We start from the raw sequence: 21,432 nt of genomic DNA on the forward strand, positions 1-21,432 counted from the left end.
GCACCGCACGCGCTCCCGCCGCCGCCGCCGCCGCCTCTCTCCTTCCGGCGCGGCGGAACGCGCGCGCCCCCCGCGGCCCGGCGGGCAGGCCGTGGCACCTGGTCCGAACGGCCGGGCAGCCTCACAGCTGCTGCTGCAAGCCTTCTCTTGTGAAACAGGAGCTCAGCCGCCATCTAAAAGCCCAGGTCCCCACCGGCTTTCCGAGCTCCGACTAACTATGCTTTTCTCCTCACGTCGCTACCCCGCTCCCAGCGGGCACGCAGGACACACCAGTAAGGCGGAACCTTTTCTTTCCTCCGCTCCCGGTTGTGCCACTCTCGCTGGGGAGGGCAAGTAACACGAGTTTTGATCGTCTCCCGACAGTCACAACCCAAAATAGCAGCGCCCGGTTGGTGGAGATTCCTCGGTGTTAAGAGCTCCACGGTCTCTTCTCTGGCCACACGTGCTCCCCTGTACCTCTGTGCTGTGCTTTCCTCCACAGGACGTGCCTACCTCAAAATTTATTTGAAGTTTACAAAATCACTTTTGCATATGTTCAACAGAGCAGAGTTGACCTCTCAACACGGCAGCAACTCCCCAGGGGGCTATAAAGCCATCAGAAACCATTTCAGGTTGCCATACAGGTGCAGAGCACGTAGAAGTTCTTGACGCTACCAGACTTTCTGCTGCGTCTCCCCTCTGCTCACCGTCTCACAGCTGAATGAACAGAACAGTAAATAGACACTGAGCTTATCCTGCCTTCCCTTCCCTACCCCCCAAAATGCCCCGAGGGCCCAACAGCAGTTACAGATTCCCGGACAATCAAAAATCTCCGGTAAGGTATTTTACTGAATTTTCCCGACATCTGAAGAAATGTGGGGAAAGGAACCCGACGGCCGCTCACTTTTCCGCTCTCGCGCAATCTGCACCCCGATAACATGGCTCACCGCCCCGGCGGCCGGAGCTCGCCTGCAGCCACCGCTCCTCAGGGCTGGGCGAAAGGCGGCTCCGGCTGGGAGGCGGAGTGGAGCCGTCACCCGGCGCTGCCGCGATCCTGCTCGCCCGCCCTGGTCTGCGGCTCACCCGCTCCCCGCATGGGAGGAAGTGGCGTACAGTGGATCACGGGAGGTGCCAAGGCAGCCATGGCGGTTGCGGGCATTACGGGGCAGAGTCGTCCCCGGGCGATTGCTGCTTCCGGCGCAGAGTTTCGGAGGAGCCCCGCGGAGGAGGAGAACCACCGCGGACCTTAGCACCGGGGACGAGCGTGTCCACACGCCCTCAGCGCGGCTGAAACTGTTAACGATCCCGGCCGTCGTGGGAGCAGAGCTCCGCGCCGGCAGGGAGCTCATGCCAGGGCCAAAGATGGCGCCCCCGGTAGGCCGCGAGGGCCCCGCGCATCCGGCGCCGCCCGCGTAGCGCCCGGCCGGGAAGGCGGTGGGCAGCGCCCTCGGAAGGGAAGGGACAGCGCCCTCGGAAGGGCCAGCGCCCTCCGTGGCCATGGCGGCCTGGCCCGCTGTGCCCCTCCTCATCAACCTCGGTGGGTCGCTGCTGGGCTTTGCGGCCACGCTCACGCTGATCCCGGCATTCACGGATCACTTCCTCGCCGCGCGGCTTTTCGGGGAGGACCTCAACAAGACCTCAAGACGGCCCGTGTGAGTAGCGCTGTCCTCCGGAGGTGCCCCGGGGGACCGGCCCGGGCACGGCTGACTCCCCCCGCTCTGCTGAAGCGCGGAAAAACTCTCTATAACCCACAAAATAAGTTATAAGAGTAGGTAGGTATTTATTCAGCGCTCAGGTACATGGGGGATGGCTCCTCCAAAAACATGCACACTTTGGTGACCTGTGCTTCTCCTTTTAGTCTCTACAAACTAGGAATACACAACACGCCTAATACATATTCATTTCCTAACTCCGCTTCATATTAAAGTTAGCTCCACGCCTTTTTGCGGCTGCGCATTGTTCCCTTTTGGTTGCTCTGGTGGTCGTCCGGGGGTCGCTGGGATGAAGTAAACAGTCTTCCTCTCAGTTGAACTTTTCACCTTGCCTCCTTGTGCATGCTCTCTTTTTAGTCCTTTGGTCATCTTCCGGACTTTTATACCAGTTTTCCTGGTTTCAGGAGTCTGAGGACCCCCTCGTCCTGTGGTGCCTTTGTCCTTGCATCCTGCTTGCCCATTCTAGGCCTTCACCTCACCTTGTAGCCTTGCTCTCCTCCTGTTCTTGGAAGTGCCATATATTACAGTAAACACAGTTTTCTCAGCCCCCTTTTAGTCGAAGCATTTTCTTGATACTTGATTCTTAATTCTCAATTTCTCTGTCTCAGTTCCCCCTTTTCTAGAGAATTAGTAAACTCTTTTACTTTCTCAATTCTGCCGACCTGTTTGGGTCCCACTGTGGGTTTTGGAGTGGGAAATAATCTTTCACATCTAATTGTTGAGTTTTATTATAATTGTCTGCCAGATCCCCTACCGTTTTTACAATTAATTGTTTTTCTGTCTCGGTCAGTGCATCCAATAATAATTACATATCGCTCCAATCTGGATTATGTTGTTTTATTATATATCGCAGACATTTAGCCGTGTTAACTGGATCACTGCAGTCAGTTTTAGCAACCTTTTCCCATGCCTCCAAGTCAGTTGTGGAGAAGGGAACTTTTACCAGTACCATTCCTCCCTCTGGTCCCACTGCCTCTCTCAGAGGTGCCTGTAACCAGGCCTGTCTAGCCCCGTGTGTGATCAGAAGGGGGTCTGCATTCTCTGAGTCTACATCCTCATCCTTTTCCTGTTTTATGTGGGGAAGCTTGAGCAAATCTAACGGACCGTGTTCCTGGGCCACAGTCTGATAAACCTTATCAGATTTTGTGCATCTTTGCCCTATACGACATGCTGAACACCGCTTAAGCTTTCCTCTTAGTCTTAGTCTTCTTCTCTAGGGCCAATACCAGAGGGTCCAATGGAGCCCTGATCTCACAATCCCTCTGCCATTCCAGGTGATTGCCAAGGAATAAAAATATATCGGCATAGGATACCTCTGTCCATTTTCCTTCCCTCCTAAGAAATAGCATGAGCTGTGTTATAATCCAAAGTTCCACTGGGTGGACACTTCACTCCCTCGTCCAATTCATAGAATGGCCACCAGTCCTTGCAAAATCTTACAAGGTCTCTCTTGTTTTCTGTTCCCCCATGCCCAGCAACATCTTTCCAACGTGCAATAACACAGCCTAGTGGGCTGGCTTTAGGGATCTCTTTACTTCGTCTAGTTCCCATTATCTTCTCCTTCTTGTCCTGTCCCGTTACCACCCAAACTTTTCCTCACACAATTTCACTGTATCTTCCCAGTATTCTTCCTACACACAACCCCAGTTTGCGGGCACACAATGTGACTTTCCACACACCAACTTTAGAATTTTAGGTTCAACATTGACTTGATTAGGATTGTTTTTCAATTCACACTTGAGGCATTTGCCCTGCTGGTTATTAGAGCAACACTGTCAACATCTTTTACAATCTCTACACTGTAATAAAACCCACGCCAGATGCCAACCCCTTGGTCCTCTGACAGCTCTAAATCTCCCACAAAGACAAGCTATCCTGTTCACCCCCCCAGAATACTCGGAGCCTCTACTGTGAAAATGCTCAATTTCTCTGTCTCACTACCTTCCAGCCCCGAAGCACAGGGTGTGATTAGCGGTGCCGTGTTCCTGATCATCCTCTTCTGCTTCATCCCCGTGCCCTTCCTGAGATGTTTTGTGGAGGAGCAGTGCGCTGCCTTTCCTCACAACGAGGTGAGGCTCGTCCAGTGCTGCAGGCATGGCAGGCAGGGGCAGGGAGTGGCCACCGGTGACCGGGGTCCTGTTCTCTGTCCTGCAGTTCGTGGAGCTCATCGGTTCACTCCTTGCCATCTGCTGCATGATTTTCCTGGGCTTTGCAGATGATGTTCTGAACCTGCGCTGGCGCCACAAGTTGCTTCTTCCTACCATGGCTTCCCTCCCACTGCTCATGGTTTACTTCACCAACTTTGGGAACACGACCATTGTGGTGCCTAAGCCCTTGCGGGTGCTGCTAGGCATGCACTTGGACCTGGGTAAGTTAGAAATCAGCAGAAGCCATTATCCACATGGCAAGCAGTCAGTGGAAGGGAACACATGAAGCACTGTGCTGCAGAGGGAGCAGACTAAGGATTTGCTTAAGTAACCAGTAAGAGAGTGGCACTCCACCCACTAAACATCAGGCTAGAAAGAACATCCAGAAACCCAGAACACAGAAATTGAGCTGTGCATAGACAGGCACCAATCATTTTCCCATGATCCTGGCAATACAGTTGAGTACTGGGGCACACAGCACATGGCTGATAACACCAGGATGTCAGAAGGGCAGGAACAGCACTCCAGCTGGCTGCCATGTCAAAGCATGCTGCAGCCACAGTGCTGTACATACACGTACACGAGGCCAGCTCATAAGAGAAGAAGCAATCTATCTGTAAGCTACCACCATCAAAACTCACTGAGATTGCTAGGTAATAGGTTGGTATGTAAATCAGGAAGTGAGAGCTTCAGTGAATTTGTCTAGGGCCTGCTTTGCCTCCAAATACTAAAGCATTTGGCTTGCTCTGATTGGCAGGTATCCTCTACTACGTGTACATGGGCATGCTAGCAGTGTTCTGCACTAATGCCATCAACATTCTCGCCGGAATTAATGGAATTGAAGCAGGACAGTCACTGGTGATAGCTGCTTCCATTATCATATTCAATATTGTAGAGTTAAATGGTAAGGAAAATAACAAACATTTGTGGGCACAAAAAGCAAAGGGAGATTGAATTCTAGATTTCAATAGCTTGTATTGGTAAAAATGAACCAGTCTTGTCTTATCACAAATATATGTTTTTCTTTTTCAATAGGGGATTATCGAGATGATCACATCTTTTCTCTCTACTTCATGATTCCCTTTTTTTTTACCACGCTGGGCCTGTTTTACCACAACTGGTAAGAGGATAGACATTCAGAATTTGTCTGGAAGCATCCTTTCCCTCTAGTTTCTCTTTTTTCTATTGGAGTCTGAAAAACAGAGGCCTCTCTGAATTCTTCAGCAAGAGAGCAGAGTACAGGGTTTGAATTAAAACCTTTGGATGGATTAAAGTATATTAAGCCATTCATACATGAAATAGAGATGTAAGTTTAAGTAAGTAAGGATACGTTTTAAGTGCCTTGAAAACTTAAAGCCTTAGATATCAGTGTAGAAAACAAGTGAAAGTTCCAAAACATAGTTCCAGACATAATAAAAATATAGTAGGAATAGTGCTTACATTTTTCAGATAAAACAGATAGGCCTTTAGTATTAAAAAACTAGAACAAACAAAACCACTTAACAACGTGCAGGTGGAACACTGGAGTGCAGAGAGTCTTGTTGCCAGAACCAAGAACACAAGGCATAGATGGCGCAGTAGCTTTTCTTTGTATTAGAACAATTGTGGTCACACCGGTTCACCCAAACACACAGAATACACTCTCTCCTGTGCCTCACTGGCTGTCTTTTCATACCATATTCTCCTCGAGTCAGATAGTGGGTCCCAGTCCTGCAGTTCTAGAATAAATACCTACAGTTGTTTACAGCTCCCCATTGGCCCCTAACCTGCAACTTGGATGTATATCCAGTGGTTATAAGTAGCCATTTTCATGGCAATAGTAGTCACATCAGACCTTTTCTTTTCTGCTCCATGGGTTCCAGGTACCCATCTCGAGTGTTTGTTGGGGACACCTTCTGCTACTTTGCTGGCATGACCTTTGCTGTGGTGGGGATCTTGGGACATTTCAGCAAAACAATGCTGCTTTTTTTCATCCCGCAAGTACTCAACTTCCTCTATTCATTGCCTCAACTCTTCCACGTCATTCCTTGTCCCCGTCACCGGCTTCCGAGGTAATGTTCCAAGCGACCTAGAGTGGTGCTACAGGTTGTGTCTTTTTTCCTCCAACACCAGCTGAGAAAGGTGGTGGAAGGTGCTCTTTTTAAAAGCCATCATAGTATGTTTTCTCTTTAATAGACAGCAGCTCACTCTGCCAGCTGCAGTCAGACCATACAGTAGAGGTTTCTCAAAGAAGTGAACTTTCCTGACCAGCCCTCCCCTCAGGATACAGAATAATTTTTATCAAGGTTAGAACATGATGATTCTATCCTACATGATGAAGAGACATTGACACAGGCTGCTTTTAATGCTGTGGCAGTGGGATCTGCTAAGATTTCATAGTAGCAAGCATTCTGTAGCGCTATGCCACATCAGCAAGTCTCTCTGCAGGTGTTAGATTCTTCTATTTTATTCTCTAAACTACACAGCATATATTGTGGGTACACTGGGAAGGAGTTTTCTCTGCTCCATTTGAGGGGCTAGATACCAGCAGCTGCTGTTAAGTGCATCACGTTAGTCCTGTTTCTTCTGTTGCCTGGAAAGGGTGACCTGGAACAGAGACTATATACAGCAAAAGGAATAAAAGAGGTATTTATTGAAAGGATGCACTTCGGGCAGTGCAAGAGGCTGGCCAGGGCTACACCCAAATAATCAAATTCCAGATGGATCCCGGTCATGAGCTTTACACGTTTTTAAGTTTTGGTTCATCCTACATATTAGGGTTATTTACCCAACCACAGCCCTGGGCTATGAGTATCAGCCCCCTGGCTTGCTCCCTTTCCCTCATTGTTTCTGCATTTTGGGTACCAGTTGTCCTTAATTCTTTACCTAGAAAGGGATTGTTGTGTCTAACTACCCTGTGAAGAGAACTTTGTAACACCTAATATGAAGTTTCAGAGTTACACACTAAGCAGCAGAAATTCTGAGAAATATTAAAGCTAAAACCTAAGGCATCACTTCCACCACTGGATTTTTTTCTCAGCTATAGATCTAAGTCTGCTTACAAAGTGATCTCTTTGTTGTATCTGGACTAAATTTTAAATGTTTCTTTTAGGCTTAATCCTAGTACAGGGAAGTTGGAGATGAGCTATTCCAAGTTCAAAACTAAGAGCCTCTCTGCCCTGGGAACAAACATTCTGAAGGTAATATGTGGAAAGCATTCAAAATTCAGATGCATTTTCTGGCAGTCATCAACTGCAAGAGAAACAGGATGGGAGAAAATGCAGAACTTCAGGATTCAGTAGTTATTGCCTGGCTCAAATCTAAAAGAAAGTCTGTTACCATCCCTCACAGTCACTGAATTGTGTTACTAATCAGTCTTTCAGAATAACCACACATATAGAAGTGCCACAGGACCATCATAAGTCTGTCCTGTCTTTTCTGTAAGAGCACAAGCAGGATTTCAAGGATGGTACAACAAAAGGGCTCTTAAGCAAGACTAGCCAGTGAACACCAAACATACCTGGTGAAATATCATGCAGTATTTCTTTCCTCAGGTAGTCAAGATCTTGCACATTGTAGATGTGAAGAGTGGAACAGATGAAGATGGTGAATACACCGAATGCAGTAATATGACGCTTATTAATTTTGTCATAAAGCTGATTGGACCCACCCACGAGCAAAATCTCACTCTCCTGTTGCTACTCATTCAGGTCAGACAAAGGGTTCCTCCAGTAGAAAGATTTACTCTGCAATAGAAACAGATCCAAGTCAGTCTGAAGAGTTTTAAGGGGGAAGGGGAAAGTAGAATATCATGCTCTTCATACAAGGTGCAGTGGAGCCTGGGGAGAGTAAGAGGCTTACACACCTCAAGGAGGAAAGAAATTCCCACATCTCCCTGTTCATTAGGAGCTTATAAGGAAGGTTAGCTTAAGAAGATTCCCAAGGCATAAGTCATTGGTTGCAAGAAAAACATGAGGACAGCAGAGTGCCTTGTCACTTTGACTCAAAACAGCCTTTTGGTATGTTCCTGTTTTTCAGTAATACCAAATAACAGTCTCAGAGCTGTCAGTAAGACTTGTGTAAGTGTGGCACATGGCTCAGCAATCCCTCAGTCTGAGGGGCATGCAGGAGCATTTTGAAACCGCTTGGAGAACAAGGATATGCTTCACAGATACTGCCACTACCTCTATTCAGTATGTGAATTCTCAAGCATAGTATAGTAAAAACACCTCTTTTGGAAAGACCTGCATTGGTTAACTGCCCACAATAAAATCCTTCTATTCATCCTCAGATTTAAGATAAGGGATTCTTATTAGGAAAGAGACATTTAGCATGATTCCGATTTGGGTGGAAGGGCTTTCAACAAAAGCCTGTTGAACAGGGTTTGGGCAGATGACATAGGGGATAGAAGAAGACAGGAAGTACATAGCACTTACCTTGATCCCAGTCACAGCAGAGATATCCTGAAAGTGTCTTATTGTAAGGATGCTGAATTCAGTTTTGACATAAGGTATTTTCCATTGCAAACCGTGGGGGTTTTGTTGTAATACAGGATCCTTAAGGCAGAAGGAGTTAATCCTAAAAGTTTTTCTCTTCCACTTGTTGTTACAATGTGACTGTGTACAGGCACATGGAGAAATAACCCACTGATAACCAAAATCCTAAGAGAAGCAAGGTCTTTGGATACGCTTCTGCCATTTGTCTTCCTGTACCTAAAAAAACGTAGCCTTTTTGTTGCTGTTTTATGAAACAAGGCATGCTGGAAAGCTTAGCAAAGCCATTTGGAAAGGAGAAATCTGATAGTCTGTAAACCATTTGATAGTATAATGTTTCTGTTATGTTTCTGATTTTTACCTAGGTCCTTGGCAGCATGCTTGCATTTTCGATCCGGTACCAACTAGTGCGCTTGTTTTATGATGTCTGACTGGACTGTCAGGAGCAAGGGAAAGAGTTCTACCTGCCAGTCCATTTTCTCCAGTTGCTTGACCAAATGATTGAATGTTCCCGCCCTCTGAGAACCTCAGAATAGCTGTCAGAACACAAGCAACTGCTTTGTGTGGGCTGGTTTTGAACTGGGATGTTTTTTGTGCACCAAAGGCTTTTGTCCAGTTCTGTGATAGAAAAGATTCACTGCTATTTGGACATCGTTGTTATTAGGAATACCTTTTAGAGGGGAAGCAAATGACAGCACTTAGGTAAAGTGGCAAAGATGGAATCTCTATACATCTAACAAAGACATTACTGTTCACCAAGAGCAAAAAGAGCTACTTTTAATTTCTGTGAGCAGAGTAAGTAAACCAGACTCCGCTCTTGGCTTCACCAATCCTGTTTTTGGTTCATGGACATAGAACAACATGTGAAAACCCATACTCAAAATTCAGTGCTCCGAGAATAAAATAATTCATGGTACCCTTTCCCCTGCAGTGCTTTGCCTTTGCAATATTGACATGCAGTGAAACTAGGTTATATGGTCCATCTCTAGCTTTCTACCCTGTCAAGCAGCTGATCATTTCTATAGTAGACTCCTTCCTTTTGTATGGCTACTGGGAGCATTCCTGCTGATGAGCTTTTAATTCCGAATACCTTTATTGTCTGCCTTCCTCCCTGGAGGAGGACGTGTCTGGAACAGGCTAGCAGAGTAAGGATCACCATGTCTTAACAGGGTATCAGTAGGACCCTTAGATCAACATGGAACTTAGACCCTGATCACTGCCAATCCCTTTTCTCAAATACAAATAATTATTTATATAGCAGTATTTAGCACCACAGTTCAACACAGAATTGCTACCTGCCCAGCAGAAAAACATGGAACAGCCACTGGAGTACCAGGTTATAGTCTTTGCAAGAGTAAGGGTAGTGAAAGTGAGTGAAATAATGCAACAGCAGAAACAAGGATGCTGAGGTGGGTGAGAGTAGAAATTGCCAGGTCCAGTACCCTAATAGATGTAAGGGACTGCACCTCCACACACCCAAGTCCGGCTAGTAACAAGGCCTGGAATGTATTACCAGAAAGCAAAAATACCTGTATCCAGCAGCACTGATCAACACAGGAAACACACAGCACTCAAGTATGAATGGTACAAGTGGCCAAATCCTCCAGCTGATCAGTTATAGATCAGTACAGTATGTTCTTTGACACATACACACAAACATTATGAAACCAATCAGTGTCTGGCCTTAAACACTGTCTGTCCTGTTACTAGCTGCTGGATTTCCTGGCATCAGGGCATATGAACAGAGAAATTAATCTCTCTGCTAGCTGAGCTTGGAATGTGGTCTTCCAATAGGTACCTCTCAGGCAGCCATTCCATTTTCCCCAGTGAGCTAGCTTAGCTCTAACTCCAGTAAGCATCCTGCTGACCCAAATCTCTCCCATATCTGGTCCTGGGTTCCAGTGCCCATTATCCTACTTGCTCTCTAGTCAGGCTTATTCACTAGGGATCACACACTCATTCTATCTAGCCCTGGCCCCTCCCTGCGTGTGCTCAGGTCTTCAGTCTGCTGAAAACACTGGCTGCTCTGATCTGTGTCCTAATGCCAGTTGCTAGCACTTAGACCTCCAGATGTACATAGGCACGCAGGGCAGACAGTCCGCTCACTCTGGGAAAGAAAACATACAGGTTGGCTTAAGTACAACAGCACAGACTGCAGAGTGAATTCTTACTAATCGGCAACATTTTAAAACATTACTTCCCGTTTTTTTCCTCCTAGTCCAGTTTGACTCCTCCCTCTGGTGCTTCTCTTAATATACCAATATTATAAACCCGTAATATATCCCACACATTCCCACAAGCCTCTAAAAAAGATCTCATGGTAGGTTTTTTCACATCCCTAAGTGCTCTTTCCCCCACGTGGGATCCTGAGGCAAATGGCCTTACAGACAGGGGTACCTCTCAGTCTGTAGGCATCCCGGGAGCCCCTCTACCTCACTGTGTGTGGAAGCCCGGCTCAGACCAGGGACCAGGCCCAGGGACTGACTGCACCCCTCAAAAAGCACCGCGTACCTGTGCCGGTGGCACGAAGGGCTTTGTGGGGCGGGCGGGCCAGCACGGTTTAGATTTGGTGCCTCACTCGCTGACTGCCGGACTGACCCTGCCGCCGACACACTCAAGGCATCGCATTCAAGGTATCACACAGGGCACCGATCACCCAGGAGCTGCTTCCAAAACCAAGGGCGGTGGCGCTGGTCGGTGAGCAGGGCCGTGCTCGGCGGGAGGGTGTAAAACTCCCCAGTGCCCTAGCTCCAGGCCCTAACGTGTAACAGCGAAGGGGGACTCTGTGTCTGCTCATGAAAGAGCGCAGCTAAGGCCAGGTCTCGCCCGGCAGGGTGCGTTCAGCAGCTGCAGAGCAGGGGCGCTCTGGGACCTGCTGCGGCCGAGTACCTGGCGGCCATGCTCGAGGACCTGCTGGCAACATGGCACGATACCACAAGAATATCATAAGGATACCACCTTCCCTGTGGGTCTGTTGCTCTGACCCAGAACAGCCTGTGGCCACAAGCCATCAGCTCTCAGTGACTTCAGCTCTGCTTGCGAGGCTGTCCCAGGCCGACTCGGGGACAGTGAGACAGAAGCATTATATGGCAAATTCCACAAAGGTTCCTTTATTATCCAGCAGCTCTGTGAAGGGGCCCAGGAACGACAGCTCCCTCAAGAACTTGGGGAAAAGCTGGGGTTTTTATGGGGGAAAGCAAGGGTGGTACCAAAGGGTGAAAGACCAATGGGCTACAAAGGATTACCGTGGGTACTAAGGCATAGTGGGATCACTGAAGCCTTTGGGATAGCTCACCATGATAAGGCAGGATGTGCCCACCCAAGGGGCATCTCTCCAGAAGGACTGAGATAAACAAGTCACAACTGATTCAAGGAACATCTCTCCAGGGTAGAGGTGTGGCTAAAGCCACAGCAGGCCTGCCAGTCTCCACACCTAGCTACAAAAATTCCGAGAGACAATCAACAATTTAGAGAAATGCAGAGAGGGATGAAATCTCTGAAGAGCAGAAACTACTCAAGTTAGTTAACTTCATATTTGAGGCTTTTTACATCCAAGCATCAGTTTAGACTGGTGTGAATGTTGAAATAAATCCCTCCAAAGGATCATGGTGTAGCTGCAAAGACTTGTAGTTACAGTTGTACCACTCCTGCTGGCTACACCCCAGGTTCAGCGGGTATCATTGAGCTGCCTTGCCACACTAAGGATATGCTTTGCTCCCTTGCTCAGAAGTAAACTAGCTAGTTCAACACCCAGGTTCTCTGCAGCTTCCTGGGCCTGACCAGGTACATTCTTGGCCGTGATGCCAACATGTTGCACATCATCATTCGGTCCATCTTCATTCTGCAAATATAAACACCTCAAAGTAAGTCAGCAGGAAAACAGTGGCCAAAGAATTAAGACACCCATGAAACAGGTTAGACTCTAGTCTGAGGAGCCTCAAGAACACTGTGCTGTTATAGCTTACAAGAAACCAGACCAAATATAATCTATTGCTGAAGGCTTCATTTTGGTCATTTAGCTTCAGGTTTGAATTTTGAAGTCACCACAGTTCACATACCTGGTGGGGATAACTAACACTGGTCTGCATGGTCTCCTTCAGGCTATCAGATCCATCCAAGCTGTAGACCGCTCCTGTCAAATACAACTTGAAAAAAATATACCACATTAACAAACAAACAAGCAGCCAAGTACCCCCTCTTTGAAAAAACCCACCCAATATACAAGGCTGAGTCTGGAGGGAAAGACTTTTGTCATGCAGTGGGATCAGCATGAGTAACCCTGACCCTGAGTGAAGGAAGAAGAAAATGAAGACAAGCCACTAACTAGGTGGTGCAACTAACCCCTTACAAGGTGGTTACATAACAGTACAATACAAGTATAAAAAAGTAATCCCTGTTAGGGAAGATGTGACTTCTGAAGGAAAAAGCTGAAGTTTTTTTCTAGTTTTCCACATCCTTAATCACATTCCACTGTCAAAGAACAGGTTTGGTAGGGTCAGAAGCAATACTTTCAGATCTCAGGACAACATGAAATAAGCACCAGGGGTAGATGGGGAAATCTAGTATATAAGGGAATTTTCTGAAAGACAGCTTCAGTAGCCAGACCCATTGTACTCCTGCTTTGGACAAGGAGGGTCACGTCAGGAGGCTATCTGCCCTAACTGGTTATAAAGATACCTGCTAAAATTAGCTTCAGGAAAAGATACAGAAACATGCACACACTTGGAATAGGTTTTCAGAAATAATCCATGAAAAATACAAAGTACTCCTCACCTGGCCATCCTTCAGCAGGGTGTTGACAGCAACAGGGATGCTACATCCACCCTCCTAAAACACAAAGCAGCTGACACTGAGGCTCCTACTCAACACATTCAAAGCAGAGGCCTCTGAAAAGTTTAGGCTACACACAACCCTGCCCATCACTCTTCTGGCCCTTTTCGATTCAGAAGTACTCTCCTTTGCAGTTTTAGAGAAGTGTAACAGATTTCCCATACTATGGCATCAAGTCAACTAGCAGATCAGTATTTAACTGCTGCAGGCAGAGCAAGGGTGCCAGACCTACCAAACGCTTCATAAAGGCTCTCTCAGCAATGCAGCACAACACAGTGTCTGCATCATGCAGGGCAGATACCATATTCAGTATCTCTTGGTCTTTGGCACGAACTTCCACTGCTAAGGCACCCTAGAAGAAGAAACACACAACAAAATATAATAGTTCTTCAACTTCATGCATCTGCATGTGTACTCAGCATTGATCATGAAACAGAACTCGGAGGCTCCAGACCCTTTTCACTTAAGAGAGTAATGTTCACAGAAATTAATTACAATAAACTCCACTGGCTGCAGGGCTGTCCTACAGTAGCTGCTATAAACAGAAGATGAGGATTTATTCAGCCAAGTGATCATGCTGCCACCTCAAACCATTCTAGAACTCTGCACAGTACTTGACAAATATATGATCAAAATCACTTTTTCAGACTGAATGCGCAGATTCGTCACTCACAACCACTAATAGATCACCAGCTCTGGTTCAGCAAGTTTGATACTAGCAGGGCAATCCTGTGTAAGCTCAGCCATGCAGCCAGCATGGAATGGAACAGTCTGCCCACCTAAAAACAGGAGCACTGACAATGTGCTCCAAGACAGATGTTTCAGCTCCACCCCTGCAGGAGTCAGGACACCATGCACAAAGGAGGGAGCATCACAGAGCAAAGACACTGCAGTGAGTTTGCACATCCTGGTGGAGCATAATACTGACTCTGCCAGAATCTGCCCCATATTTGCTGTGTTGCTTCACTGTAGCTGTTCATGGATTACCTTTCCTATTTACCGTTTTTCTACTACTGATAGGAATCAGCCCCTAACACACTGGGTAGGAGACCAGATTCCCATTCTTCAAACGAGCTGTGCTTAAAATAGTGTAACAGCCAACAGAACAGATCAAAGTACTTTTCTGGTAACCAAGACATGAGAATTCTTCAGCACAGTTAACTACTCAGATATATCATATTGCTGCTGGCTTTCAGTGCCATTTAAGCATGGCTTAAGGAATAAAATTGTAAAGTACCTGTCCAACAGCATATAGACAATCTTCAGGGCCTAGGAGCTGGAAGAAAGTAAATTCAAGAGTTAACTCAAGTTGCACTGTTCGCAATATAGGAAACAAGAGCCAGATTCCTGTCTCTAATACCAAATGCCTTCATGTCAGAACAAATATCACCTCTCCCTTCCCACGCCTCAGTGTTTCTATCACAAAAGTGAGATAATGCACTTTCCATCAACTGGAGTGTAACACTTTGTGAATCAGCTAATCACTAAAATCTCAGCCTTGCATACTGTTGCATTGCTAGACACAAGTGCTGCGAAGTGCTAGGAGACCATCAGGTTACAAACTGTTACTGAACCATGGAAAGCTGAACAGAAAAACTTCTATATGAAGAAAAAGACAGTCAACCAGAAAACCCAACCACTCCTTCCTGAAGTGCCTCAAATCAAAGCTAGCATGGCAATGTAGTCAGGAGATTGCATGCTTATCTTAGGACAACCACAAGGTCTGAAAGCCACTCAGTTGGATAGTTCAGCAGAGAAGGGTATTTTCTGCTTTGCTGCGCCTCACCTGCCCAATGCGATTTTCCCAGCCCATTCTCTTCAGCCCAGCAGCAGCCAGGATGATGGCACTGAAGTCTTCCTTCTCATCTAGCTTCTTTAAACGGGTATTTAAGTTTCCTCTCTGTAGAAGTGATTAAGCAAGCATAGAAACAGCAAACAGTCCCACAACCACTTGAGTCTTTACAGACTGTACAGAATCCAACAGTCTCCAAATGAGAATGTCAGTACTATCCTGAAAGAAGTGTCAAATATGTATAATTGTTTCTTAAAATAGAATTTTGCCAAGTATTATGGAATATTAATTCAAGCGCTGAGTCTACCAAGATATGCACACCATTGAAGTGCACTATTAGCACCCAACCCCTGCTGCACTGCAAAGAACTCTACTCCTAGGACTGAAGCAACAATGCCTTTTCTCAGTAGGTCAGCCACCCACATTGGAACTAGTGGTCCAAAGCACATCCAGGGTTACTGGAAACCCAGCAACACTTGGTCACGCCTGTGACAAACACATGGGAAGCTCTGTCATGCAGTTTTTCAAACACTGCAAAACATACAATTCATCTGTATGCTGAACCTCCAGCTAGATCAAGGCTGGCTGCTTCTTCACAGCCTCATGAGAAAGCAGAGGACAGGATGGCTACAGTGCTACCTCCCCCTCAGAACAGCGTAGCAGAGAACAGCTTTTGAGGAAGCAGATGGTTCTTGTAAGTCAGGTGGCACAAATCAGCCTCGACTTTAGATTTTACATGAAGTTGTACTTTCCTTTTTGCAGCTTTACCCAGCTCCTATAGCTTGCCAGGAAAGGATACAATATCCCTGAATTCCAAATGAGGGAACTTCTTCTTGAGCTGAGCTGCTCTCCGAAGTGAACTGGTTCCAATCACACTGCAGGGAAAAATATAATCACTGAAATCCAGAACACTCCTAACAACTACCTCTAGCCCAATATATGACAGAATTTTCAATGAAACAAATGTTTTGCTTTTTTTTTTCAGTTGATATGAAGATCAAAAAATCAGTCAGTTATTTGTATCTCCTCAGGAGAAAGAAAACCACTCTGTCAAGTTTAGCATAAAGCACGTCTGAAGTCACTGCCCAGCAGCCATTTTACAGGATATGCTTCTGATGAGCAGATCCTAGCCACTGTCAAGGACTGATGAAACCTTATTGAAAGACAACATTTTTCACAGAAAAAAATTCTGCTGCTCCAAAATGAACCAGACAAAGCCAAACAACTAAGTGAGGAAATGACTAAAATGGAGGAATTTCATCAAAGAACTGCAGTAAGCAGACTATATGCTTACTGCATATTATTGCTGGTTTGGAAGGGAACCATCAGCATCACTGACTTCCAACTCCTAGCCCTGTGCAGGACAACCCAAGAAGCACACCATGTGCCTGAGAGTGTTATCCAAATACTCCTTGAGCTCTGTCAGGCTTGGTGCTGTGCACACTTCCCTCAGAAGCCCGTTCTAGTGCTGAACCTTTTCCTGATATCCAACCTAAACCTTCCCTGATTCAGTTTCATAAATTTTCCTTGAGTCCTGGCACTGGTCATGAGACTGAAAAAATCAGTATGGGCCCTTCTGCTTCCTCCTTTTGGTAACCTGAAACCTAAACCAGATGTGATTTTCCTGCTATGCACAGAATCACAAATCTTTGTGTCACAGCTAGTTTATTTCTTTCACTTTACATATTAAAAAAAAAAAAATCTAATAGCTACCTTGATCTGAGTAATTTCACTCCTCTGTCTCAGACAAAAGATTCCAATAACTTCTATAGAAAGACAGGTTATTAAAATGGAGAAACCACAAGAAACTGATGCCAAAAAAACAAAGAAAAAAATCAGAATTGGCTGAGTGAGAACAGAAGCATAATTCAAGTTCATGAAAGCTGCACCAGACACCCCATCTGCATTGTGTGCATTCCCCACCAGCAGGCAGAATACCAAGGAGCTCGAGGTATCGTGGCAAGAAAGGCTCTAACTTGAGAAAGTATTGCCACCCAAGGGTGCCTTGAGAGATGAACCTCACTCACCATGCAGCACTCTCGTGAGACAGCATTACTTTATCCAGCAAGTGGATTCAGATTAATGTCTGTGGAATGCTCACAAAAGGCAGCTCAAAACCACTACAGGATAAAGCAGTGAGCTGAATGACTTGCCAATGGAAAATACAAGCCAACTGACCCCTTCTGTTTTTACACCTGCCTTCCCCTTCTTCTCCCACTCACCTCTTCTCAGGAAGGAGGCTCAGTGTTTTCCCGCAGTTTTTAGGATGAAAGACAACAGCATCAAGTGGGTTTTCCCTTCTGCAAAATAATGCAAGTGCAGAATGCCTGACACATCATTTAAGGCATGGCTGCTAAGATCAACAGTTCTGCTATCATTTCCTGCAAGAACTGCCTCTGGCTCTAAAATACTCCATCATCACTGTACGAGCAAGAATTTCCAGCACACCTGCTAGCTATGGAACACCAGTGTTCCACTAGAGCTTCCACTATTTTGGAGATTAGTCACAGGAAACTTTGAATACCTGCAAGGACCTACGCTGCCTTTGCTGTCCCTTACCAACACTACAAAATGCAAGACCCTCAGAGAATCAAGCCTCATATCCACACTTACTTGCAGACAGCACCAATTGTAAAGCCGGGAGGAAGACAAGTTGGCAGGTCCTTCAGGGAGTGAACCACAAGGTCAACTCTAAAAATTAGAGGATAGTAGTCAGAGAACAGATGGTGAAGCTCATGTGGATCTACCAGAGGCCTGCAGGTCACCCACAGAAAAGTTTGAATGCACTCTGGAATTAAACTGGAGAAGAATTTCAGGATTCTGTAGCCAGGATTACTACAAACTTTTTGTGTTAGTCCCAAAAAGCTACTTCACCTTTCTGCGTCTCTTTTCCCCTCACCCAGTGATGAAAGACACTTAATAATTAATCAGATTGAATGAGGGGAAGATGCTGGAGATGTTCACACAGAGAGATTCACTGTACCAAAATGCATCAGTATGAGGGTTGGTATTGTACTTCAAACTTTAAGTAACAGCAAGCCAAACTACAGGCTACCTGCTTTGTCACACAGGAACAGAGCATAATTGTAAACACTTGAGTCTCCAAAATATATCCACCAACTTCACTAAAAATGCACTATGATGTAACTATGTGGCAGAGATGCAGAAGAATACCTTTGTTTTCAAACATACTTTAACTAAGGCACTATGGAAATCCTCCTCAGAGTACTGAAAAGAAAGAGATTAAATAATAACAAAAATCCCCCAGCACCTCAAACCCACGAAATCAACACTAATATCTCTCTGCTCAGGGACCTAAAGCAAGGTTTTTTGTGCAGAGAAGTTGCATAGAACACAGCACAATTTGCCCATGCCAAATTCTCCTGCACATTCAGATTGCATAACACTAAATCTGTTTTGCAATACATTACCAACTACAAGCAAAGAATTTTAAAAAATATTCATAAGTGGAAATCATATGAGATCACATCCTCTCTATATATTACAGCATGTAATACACAAATAACAGAAAAAAAAAAAAACTAACTGGGGCAGACCAGGTGACACAACAACTGCACTTCAAAATACATGGCCTAAGCCCAGGGTAGAGAGAAAAAAAAGGTGGAAAAAAAGACAGGGACTTATCAAACTATTACTTTTCCTAGCCTGAGAGGTACCAGGACTGAAGGAAAGTAGATCACTTATGCTGCAAGCTAAATATGTCCAAAGAGCACTGAATGCCAAGGAGAAAAACAAAACAGTAAGCTCTTACTCATTTCTTTCAAGTGCAGTTTCCAACTCTTTGGTGAAGAGGCTCTTCTCTCCAATCTACACATAAATGGAAGAACATGAATCACAAAATAAGCATCAACCAATAATAACATAAATACAATTAGTTTTTGAATAAAGGAAGAACAGATCCTTTACCTTGGAAAGTGCTGTATCCAAGATCTTGTCCCCAGTTGTTGACATGGCCACTGCTCAGAAAACAGTACAGGTAAAATATGAGGCTTGACAAAAGCACTGGGCTTAGGCCGAAAATATCTATCAAAATGCCATGAGCAGTCACACACTACTGGGTGAACAATGATTCAAGCTCAATACAAGGGCAGCTCACTTCTAGAAATACACTGCACTCAAGAAAAGTGAATTTGAGATTTCTTTCATTGTCCTCAAAAATTAAAGCAAGCTGGAAGAGAGCAGGTTTGAGGAAGAGATGACCCAATGGAAGCTGCCACAGTCTGTCTCTAGAGTGCCAGTGAACACATCATATAAAGCAGTTCTCTTCAGTGCAAGGCTGAGCTCCCATTATTCCTGTTGAAAGCCTTGAGCCCCAGACCAGAAAATGCCCCTAATGCTCAGAGGGGCGCAGCCACAATACCAAGTTTGCAAATGGAGCAACACACCACAATATCCATCACATACTCAGCACTTAAATCATCAAGAGCTTATGAAATCCATCTATTTCCCCTAGAAGGAGCAGTTGCTCAGCCACACAACTGAACTGAATTCAGACAACATTCTCAGATAAACTTAGACCTCCTCCTCCTGACTCTACACACATCTCTTGCACACAAAGATAACCTGCTGGCTCCTGCTGCCATCTACCCCAGGGCAACAGCCAAATAAAACTTACCAATCTCAAAGCAGAGGTCAGGGTATAGCTCACGGAGCATCATAACTACACTGTCAGTCTGAATCCGGGCCAGCTACAAGGAAGCAGAAAACAAAGTCCTAAAGAAAGAGCATATTGTCCATGTAGTAGCTAAGGAGACTTTGCCATTCTTCCACAGCCAGGCACGCATGACCAGTATGTGCTTTCCAAATCAAAAGCATTAGAAATAGGTTGCCTCAAGTAATATCACTCGTAGATACAATTTCTTTGAAGTGCGGGAACTCCTATCACGACCAGAGGATGTCACTGAAGAACTTCTTTTATTGATTAAAGAGCTACATCTCCTCATGTCCGGAGATGCACTGCAGTGATGCAACCACTGATGAAACATTGAAATAAATTTATAGAGTTAGGGACAGTAACTACAGAAGTAGTAACAGCAGTAACAGAAGCCTACAGATCATGATTCTCATACTTTCTGGTTTCATGTACGTGGAACACAAACACTGAATGATGACTGCTAATCAGCAAGTGGGCAGAAAAATAAGCAAAACCATTATTCTATTGCTCAGTGATGAAAGAACAAGTCATATTGCACACTGAGCTAGGGTTAAGGTTAGGGGTGAAGGCTCCTGCTTTCTCTAAGAGAACAAATTGTACCAACACTGGAAGCTTTGGGAGAAGCCAGTACTATTTCTCTGAGCTGGCAGAAAATTCCAGTTACTGTTAAATACAAGTTACTCATCCTCTGTGAGAACAAAGATCTAGTTAGAGGTTCTACAAACACACACATATAAAAGTAACAGCTTACATCACTGAGTACACCAAGAAACAAATCTCAAAGTAGCAAACTGCATGAACATTCTATTGCATAAGAAAATCAGAAGCAAGTAAAATACAATCACTAGTGTATCATCTTTCTGCACATGAAAGCAGCAGAAGACTCAAGCTACTAAAGAAGAGTTTCAGCTTTTCTCCGACCGAAGGGCTCAGGATCCTTTGGTAATTAAGGTAGTTCCAGGACAGCGGTTCCCTACAAGTACAATGAATGTATGCAGCTGCCTCCCTTTGTAAAGTGCCCCAAAGCCTCAGGCTATCACACGAGACAACACATATGCACGGCTATCTCCCTCGTCCTGATGCCTACATAAAATGCCTTTGGTGACAGCACCGAATTCTTCCTAGAACGTGCTACCAAAAAGAACGAGATTATCTCAGGGCAAAGGCTCAGGGGCGCTTATCTCCCTTTGTGAGGCTGCTCCTCCCTGCTGTAGCCCGCCGGCAAGAGATACCTCCTCTATCTCTGGGTATGTCCCTTCCCCGGCCTGGGAGCGGGCTGCAATCACCCCTCACCGGGGTTTTCCCTACGAGAGCCGCACAGCCCCAGAGGGCCCCGCACCGCGGCAGCGCCAACAGAGCTGACCGTTCCCCGGCTTCCGAAGGAAGGGCTTTCCAAATTTCTTCCCGGAGTTCCACGGCAGGAGTCCAAGCGCGCCAACTCAGGAAGTTCGGGCCGTTCCTCAGGCCCGAGAGCACGCAGACCCCGCGCTGCCCGGGACGAACCGAGTGCCCGGGCGGGAGCATTCTCCACACCCCGGCCCCGCCGCTGCCTACCTGGCTCCGGCGGGTGCCCACGCGAATCGCTCTGCCATCCACCCCGTTCTCTCCCTGCGGCAGCAACGGGTCGGCGCCCGCGCCGCCGGGCTCGGCTCGGCCCAGGCCCGCAGCAGCCGCCGCCGGCTCCGCCATGACCGCCGGCCCGCCCAGCCCGCGCCCACCACGTGACCGGCAGCCTCCCCCCCCCGCCGCGCTGACCACGTGATCACCCCCGGCGGGCGGTGCCGAGGAAGCCCCGCCCCCTCCCCTCCCGCCACTTCCCGGACCT

General features: G+C 46.3%; 2 protein-coding genes across 8 annotated transcripts; one reads left to right on the forward strand and one right to left on the reverse strand.

Annotated features, from left to right (window-relative positions):
* The first annotated feature begins 1,454 nt into the window (after positions 1-1,454).
* On the forward strand, positions 1,455-9,231 carry LOC134057554 (UDP-N-acetylglucosamine--dolichyl-phosphate N-acetylglucosaminephosphotransferase). 3 transcript variants are annotated; one of them, XM_062514511.1, is made up of 9 exons: positions 1,455-1,631; positions 3,640-3,760; positions 3,846-4,059; positions 4,596-4,742; positions 4,874-4,958; positions 5,701-5,889; positions 6,930-7,017; positions 7,372-7,527; positions 8,676-9,231. In XM_062514511.1, the coding sequence occupies exons 1-9, from the start codon at positions 1,477-1,479 to the stop codon at positions 8,739-8,741; spliced, it is 1,221 nt and encodes a 406-aa protein (XP_062370495.1). In that variant the 5' UTR covers positions 1,455-1,476; the 3' UTR covers positions 8,742-9,231. The 3 variants fall into 3 exon arrangements, with proteins under 3 accessions (XP_062370495.1, XP_062370496.1, XP_062370497.1); XM_062514513.1 differs by lacking the exon at positions 1,455-1,631 and adding an exon at positions 1,717-1,751; XM_062514512.1 differs by lacking the exon at positions 1,455-1,631 and adding an exon at positions 1,640-1,751 and having other exon boundaries at positions 3,640-4,059.
* A 2,173-nt stretch (positions 9,232-11,404) lies between these two features.
* Positions 11,405-21,323, reverse strand: LOC134057556 (porphobilinogen deaminase-like). Of its 5 annotated transcripts, none has more exons than XM_062514515.1 (13): positions 21,162-21,323; positions 19,569-19,641; positions 18,860-18,909; positions 18,705-18,760; positions 17,546-17,623; positions 17,155-17,232; positions 15,732-15,807; positions 14,927-15,040; positions 14,387-14,416; positions 13,373-13,492; positions 13,084-13,137; positions 12,369-12,455; positions 11,405-12,151 (listed from the first exon to the last, which is right to left on the reverse strand). In XM_062514515.1, exons 1-13 carry the CDS (start codon positions 21,294-21,296, stop codon positions 11,978-11,980), a joined length of 1,125 nt encoding a protein of 374 aa, XP_062370499.1. In that variant the 5' UTR covers positions 21,297-21,323; the 3' UTR covers positions 11,405-11,977. The 5 variants fall into 5 exon arrangements, with proteins under 5 accessions (XP_062370499.1, XP_062370498.1, XP_062370500.1 ...); XM_062514514.1 differs by having other exon boundaries at positions 14,378-14,416; XM_062514516.1 differs by lacking the exon at positions 14,387-14,416.
* Between the last annotated feature and the right edge of the window lie 109 nt (positions 21,324-21,432).

Source organism: Cinclus cinclus, unplaced genomic scaffold (genome assembly GCF_963662255.1).
Source record: "Cinclus cinclus unplaced genomic scaffold, bCinCin1.1 SCAFFOLD_83, whole genome shotgun sequence".
Lineage (NCBI taxonomy): Eukaryota > Metazoa > Chordata > Aves > Passeriformes > Cinclidae > Cinclus > Cinclus cinclus.